At 46.8% G+C, this 6,896-nt stretch overlaps 1 protein-coding gene across 1 annotated transcript; it reads left to right on the top strand.

Moving 5' to 3' along the window:
• Positions 1-691: 691 nt before the first annotated feature.
• LOC311350704 (gap junction alpha-5 protein-like) lies at positions 692-6,851 on the top strand (the record flags this gene model as incomplete). Its single annotated transcript, XM_084470771.1, has 6 exons — positions 692-790; positions 2,915-3,079; positions 5,391-5,681; positions 5,934-5,999; positions 6,162-6,310; positions 6,395-6,851. Exons 1-6 carry the CDS (start codon positions 722-724, stop codon positions 6,849-6,851), a joined length of 1,197 nt encoding a protein of 398 aa, XP_084326897.1. The 5' UTR covers positions 692-721.
• Positions 6,852-6,896: the final 45 nt, after the last annotated feature.

The following is a 6,896-nucleotide window of genomic DNA, read 5'->3' as shown; positions in this document are numbered from 1 at the left end:
ATTCAAGCCACTCACATGCAGGAATGAGTAGACCACATCTCAGTGTAGGCTACTATTTACAAGTGCAAAAACGCCAACATATTCTTTATTTTGCTGACATGTTTTTTATACAGACGAAAACCTCGTAAGGAAAGTTCCCCTGCTGCTTTCTCGTAGATCGCCACCATCTTTCCCCCTCTTCGTTAAATGCGACTGCATCACCTTTTCTCCCATGATGGTCAGTAGCTTGCGGATTTCACCGTCTCTCCGGTTACAACACCCATGTTGATGTCACTGCGTTGTTACTGTAGAGACAGTGAGTTGTTTACAACTTCTCGAGGGGGTGAATTTGCCGACACGCGCAAAGTGTTCGACCAATCGCAACAGAGAGAGCGTGCTGACCAACCACAGCAGGCTGGGCTACTCGGAAGGGGGGCCTTAAAGCAACATGATACAAATCAGACTGTTTCTGAAAGACGCTGAAATTGGTTTTGCAGAAATGAACAGTTCTAGAACTATTCTATTCCAGAAGTACCCCCAAATGCAATTATTAATCCTAAAAAAGCATGATATGGGATCTTTAATTGAGTGGTTCCAGACTTTAACACTGATATAAGCCAAAATACATAAAAATATCCCAAACAACTTCCTGAGAACAAATACTGTGGTCACTAAGAAAACTTTTCTTCCTTCCGACAGGTTACTACCAAACTAACCACCGTCCGCTGGGCTCTGATTGGTCATGGCAGACTGGAGCCTTCTGGGAAACTTCCTTGAAGAAGTACAGGAACATTCTACCTCTGTTGGCAAGGTACCAGGCATATGTGGCATGCACACACACACACACACACACACACACGCACACGCACAGGCATGTTAAAATACACATTCATACACACATTCATTGGCCAAGTATTGGCCTAGATTTAGATATTGTATTATTAAAATGCTGCAAACAAAGTCCTTTCCTCTCAGGCCAGACTCCATGTGGCTCTCGGATTACTGAACGTTCACACCAAAAGCAACGAGGTGACGTGACTCCATACAAAGTCAACGTAGAGACGCATATCAGGCGACTTTTGTCGCTAGAAAGACCTGCGGCGCGACTTGATGAATGGCGCAGCATGAACGCCCTGGTACGGGCAAGCGCGGTCACGAGGATTTAGTAGAGCGACACGACGCGACACTTTCGCTCGAGTTTAAATATTTCAACTTTGCCACTGCACTCCACAGTGAACCGCAGCATAGACCTCTGAAGAATAAGTCCCGCCTCCGAGGCTCCCGGTTCCCTCGGTCAAATGTCTATGGGAAATAACACGGGGTTTATGAATGATCGTACATAACAAACTCTGTAGGTGGCGAAGGAGTAAAAGCTGTGTCACGTTTTGAACTACACACTTTTTTTCGACTGGGTTTTTGGATTGTCGGTGCCGTTAAAGTAGTAAACGATTATTAATGCTACTTTAACGGCACCGACAATTCAAAAACCCAGTCGAAACTAGCTGGAAAAAGTGTGTAGTTCAAAACGTGATGCAGCTTTTACTTCTCCACCACCTACAGAGTTTGTTATGTACGATCATTCATAAACCCCGTGTTATTTCCCATAGACATTTGACCGAGGGAACCGGAGCCTCGGAGGCGGGACTTATTTCTCCTCCATTGAGGTCTATGGAGGAGAAAGTGATTGTTGCCGTTTGCGACTCCCGGAGCTCTATATATAATATTATATGATATTATATAATATAATATATAAATATCTATATCATATAATATATAATATCACGGCCAAAAGCTGTGTGCTCCTCGGCTTCTCCGAGATATCATATAATATATAATATCACGGCCAAAAGCTGTGTGCTCCTCGGCTTCTCCGACGTCTCTGGTACTTCCACAACAACTCAACGTCCTCATACACGTGCGACTAAATTCACTTGATAAAACTTGCACAAATCACTACAGTGACGGATTATGACTTGTCGCGCGACAAAACTCAAGCGACACCGCGACACCGCGACAAATGTGGCGTTTGGTGTGAACGTACAGTTATGCCGCTTTTCCACCGACAGTATCAGCTCGACTCCACTCAACTCGCCTCGACTCGACTCGGTTCCAGGCGCGTTTCCATCTAAAAAAGTACCTCTTCAATGTGGGCGGGTTGTAGAAAAGAACCTCTCCACCATGGGCGGGTCGTCATTAGGTTTTAATCACGGGAGACGCGATTCCCGGGAAATCTGAATCTGATCAAGACTATTTCCTGATTCCCGGGAAAGGTTATGATGGGAAATAAAATAAAATAAAAACCGCAATGACTGCGCGTCTATTGTTGTCATACGGTAACGTTGATGGAGGCAAAACTCGAGCCCTAGGAAAGGAACAACACTAAAAAGAAACAGCGAAACGCTGATCCTCCGGAGCCGGTCCGTGGACTCCAGCCACGCCGGACACACACAACCACGCCGGACACACACAACCACGCGCAGCCTAACTCTAGCCCCGGGAAAGGAGCGACACACACGGCAAAACGCTGATCAGTGTCCCCCTCGGGAGCGGGTCCGTGGACTCCAACCACGCCGGACACAACTTAACTTTGAGTGATTATTCCCATTTACAGCGCTGGCCAATCAGTGGCCAGCAGCCTGTTTACGTCACACAAAAGTACCTACTCCGCTTGCTTGGAACCTCGACGGAGGTAGTACAAAAAAAAAGTACCCGGTACTAGGTACCGGGTACTTTTTTTGCCAATGGAAACGCAAAAAAGGCGTGGCGAGTCGAGTCGAGCTGGTACTGGTGGTGGAAAAGCGGCATTAGGGTTGTGTTTTCCGGTTGTGTTGGCTTACAGTTGTGTTTCATGTGGCTCCAGGGTTAGGATTACCGGTGTGTCTCCTCCATGTTGATCAGGTGTGGCTGACGTTGTGTTTCCTCCGTGCTGCTCCAGGTGTGGCTGACCATTCTGTTCATCTTCCGCATTCTGGTCCTGGGCACTGCGGCCGAGTCTTCCTGGGGAGACGAACAAGAGGACTTCAACTGTGACACCATTCAGCCCGGCTGTGAAAACGTCTGCTACGACCGGGCCTTCCCCATAGCACATATCAGATACTGGGTATGGTGCATGGTGTAGCTAATCCCTTTGCACTGTAGATAGAGAAGGCTTCTAGCCCACTTTGTTTCCATTTAGGAGCTGGCTATTTGTCTGTTTGAGCTTACGCTCTCTTGCTCAAGGAACTGTCGCTCTCTACGACCAGTTTTGGGGGCAGGACCCAAGACATATGTTTGACATAAAAACGTTGCTGGCAGGTTCGGTTTACCAGGTAACCTCAATAGAATACATTAACCTATACAGAGCAATTTGATCAGATTCAAGACTGGACCAGGATCAATCAATAGAATGCCTTAACCCATTGGTTCTCAAACTTTTTATACCGCGTACCACCTAAGAAAATATTCGTCTCCCCAAGTACCACCATTATGACCGATAATGAAAAGTAACAATACATTTATTGAAACTCAATTAAGCTGCAGTTCCATTGGGCAATTTAAGAAATAATAATGAAAATAGCAATAAAATACATAATAATACCAGAAGTCCTGGCAAGCACTAAATGCCTTCTAAGGCCTGAAAGTAAGCCTTCCGTTTTAACCAGCCTTCAGTTTTAACCACTACCACGTCCCAGGGTAATATTTGCTTTGCAGGCCAGCAGATAACCTAAACATCAAACAGTAAAAATAGTTTCCTTACAACACAGTAATGAATAAACAGTAGCCACAGATGTCTTCACAAAACAAATCAAGTGCATTTAACCAAGATATTGAGTCCGTATCTCCTTGAACAGGTGGCGAAAGTTGCTATGTTCGAACACAGTCACAGTCAACGGTTGCCCGCAAAGTTAATTTGCATGCGGAACGGGGACAATGGATGATTATAAAACGGGTGGCTTAAATCAAGTGATCTGATTGGTTCCCAACTGTTGTATATTGAGCGTATACCCACAGCTATGACGCCCGTTCAGTTTACAGAGTTCAGTATCACTCCGCGCCTAACTTGAACTGTTGTTTATTTATATATAAAAGTAATAGCATAGTTCACTGAAGCCTAAAAATATGTTGATTGCTGGAGAGGGTGGAAATGCTGTAAAGCAATAGGCACACGGTGAGTGAACTCCATAGTAGGCTAAATTGCCGGCGAACCAAGCTACCGTCTCTAGCCTTCTCTCTGAAGGATGCTACAGTGTGTTGCATAGCAACCGCCGTACACTTTGCAGCCAGCCAGGAGGGACTACTTTTTTGTATTTGTTAAAAAAAATGCATTTCTGACTTTCCCTTGCTTTTTCAAAATTGAGGGTGTCTATGACTTTCATTTCGCCATACTTACGTAACCGTTTTATAAAAGCAATAGATCACTTCAGTCAGTGAAATGTTCTCATTATACCACAGTTAAGGGGGTCGCCGTCCCGACGCGCAGCAGAGGGACGGACAACGCCCCTTAACTGTGGTATAACAGACCTCTGAAGAATAAGTCCCGCCTCCGGGGCTCCGGTTCCCTCGGTCAAATGTCTATGGGAAATAACATGGGGTTTATGAATGATTGTACATAACAAACTCTGTAGGTGGTGAAGAAGTAAAAGCTGCGTCACGTTTTGAACTACACACTTTTACCATCTAGTTTCGACTGGCTTTTTGGATTGTCTGTGCCGTTAAAGTAGTAAACAATTATAAATGCTATTTTAACGGCACCGAAAATCAATGCACTAGAAAGCACATAAAGCACATGCACATAGAAAAGCACATAGAAAAGCACATAGAAAGCACATGCCATAGTTTGCATACACTGCATTAACCTAGGACAATTTGATCTGATCCAAGACATGGGACCAGGATCAATCAATAGAAAGCCTTAATGTTCCGGCATCCTATTGATTGAAGCTAGAGTAGGAGAGTAGTTTTCCTTGGAAGAAAGAGTAGGGCATTTGGAGGAACAGGCTTATTACAGGCCTGCAACAGCCACAGGTATCAGAATGTTTGCTTTATTTTGTCAGAATTATATATTTATTGATTGCTGATTGACAAATTTCAACCAAAATGTCCAAACATGCTTCTTGATAATCAGCCTCGCTTGATGGTGACCAGTTTGGTGTCGTCTTACCCAGTGGCGATTCTAGACCGGTTTTAATGGGGGGGCCGAGATGGGGCCGGCTTTTCTGTTAGAGGGGCACAAACGAAATTGTCGAGGGGGGGGGGGGTTGGATCGCGGACGAGCGCTATTGCGGGCGCAATTATTGACGGGGGGTGGGGTTGGCTCATTTGGGGGGGCCACAGGGGGGGCCGGACTCAGAGTTACGGGGGCACTGGCCCCCCCTGGCCCCCCCCCCTAGAACCGCCACTGGTCTCACCTCAACGTTGTCCCTCACCTCCAGGTTCTCCAGATCGTGTTTGTGTCCACGCCCAGCCTCATCTACATGGGCCACGCCATGCACATCGTACGGCGCGAGGACAAGCGGAGGAGCAGAGAGGCGGAGTGCCAAGAGGAGGGCGGCGGCAGAGAGGAGGACCCAGGAGGAGGAGGACAAAAAGGAGGAGAGAGGAACGCAAAGGGAGAGCGGGGTGGAGGAGCAGGAGAAACAGGAGGAGAGAAAGGGCGTATCCTCCTCAGGGGGGCGTTGTTACGAACCTACATCCTCAGTATTCTCATACGGAGCATCATGGAGGTATGTTTGACCGTAACTCAAATTTAACTCACACCTGGGGGGGGCGGGGGGGTCACCTGATACGTGTCCGGGGTCAGGGGAGACCACTGACATATAAGCGATGAATATTTGATGATACATTTACTGTGTACAGAGAGACTGCTCATCACTTGGTGTGGTGCTCAAACCTCAGACATGGATGTTATAGACAGATTTGGTTATGATTGTGTTGTGTCTTCCTTATTTCAATCAGCTATGTTGTCTTGTTGGCAGGTGGTGTTCTTGTGTCTGCAGTACTTCATGTACGGAATTTTCCTCCATCCTCTCTTTATATGCCAGGTATTAAAAACTCTAAACTACAAATCATTCATAATAAACAGTAAGACACAGGACAGATGGAATGGCACAGGTGATATCTTGTTATCCTTGTTCTGATCATCCGTCTGTCTCTCTCCCCAACTATGTATTTCTATCTCTCCGTCTATCGATCCATCTCTCCAGGCCTGGCCGTGTCCTCACCCAGTCAACTGCTACATCTCCCGACCCACTGAGAAAAACGTCTTCATCGTGTTCATGCTGGCTGTGTCTGTGGTCTCCCTGGCCCTCAGTGTGCTCGAACTCCAGCATCTTGCATGGAGACACTGCATCAGGTAGCCTGTGTTTGTGTGTGTGTGTGTGTGTGTGTGTGTTCTCAACATAAAGATCACCCAAAATAATGTATCCCTCTGTTTCAGGCACATAATCACCAAGGGGAGAATATCGCCCTGCAATGGGCAGTTGCCTTTGCCAACACCATTAACTCCACCCCCAGACTTCAACCAGTGTGTGATTGGTACATCACGTTACCTACCTCTCCCGTTTCCCAACGATCGATTGGTCACTCAGCAGAACTCTGACAACATGGTTGCTGAGATGCACAAGATGGCTGTGGAGGAGAACTTCCTCCAGATGACCTGCTACCAGCACGACAGACTGGAGACCGGAGACTGTGGCCCCATGCAGGACAGCGGCTTCCAGAGTGAAAGGATGGACTGTTCCAACAAGAAGGCTCCTTTTCCTCAGATCCAGTACAGTAAAACAGGATTCCCAGCGCCCAGCCCGAGTGGAGTTTTCTTCCAGAAGGACAAGCGGCGATTGAGTAAGACCAGCGGGACCAGCAGCCGAACCAGGGCAGATGATTTAGCCGTTTAGAGACGCTTGAAAAAAAGAAAAACCGGGGCGCAAATAGACACATGA

The sequence above is a fragment of the Micromesistius poutassou genome (genome assembly GCF_964030765.1).
Source record: "Micromesistius poutassou genome assembly, chromosome: 7".
NCBI lineage: Eukaryota > Metazoa > Chordata > Actinopteri > Gadiformes > Gadidae > Micromesistius > Micromesistius poutassou.
This window is presented reverse-complemented; position numbering and strand designations above follow the sequence as displayed.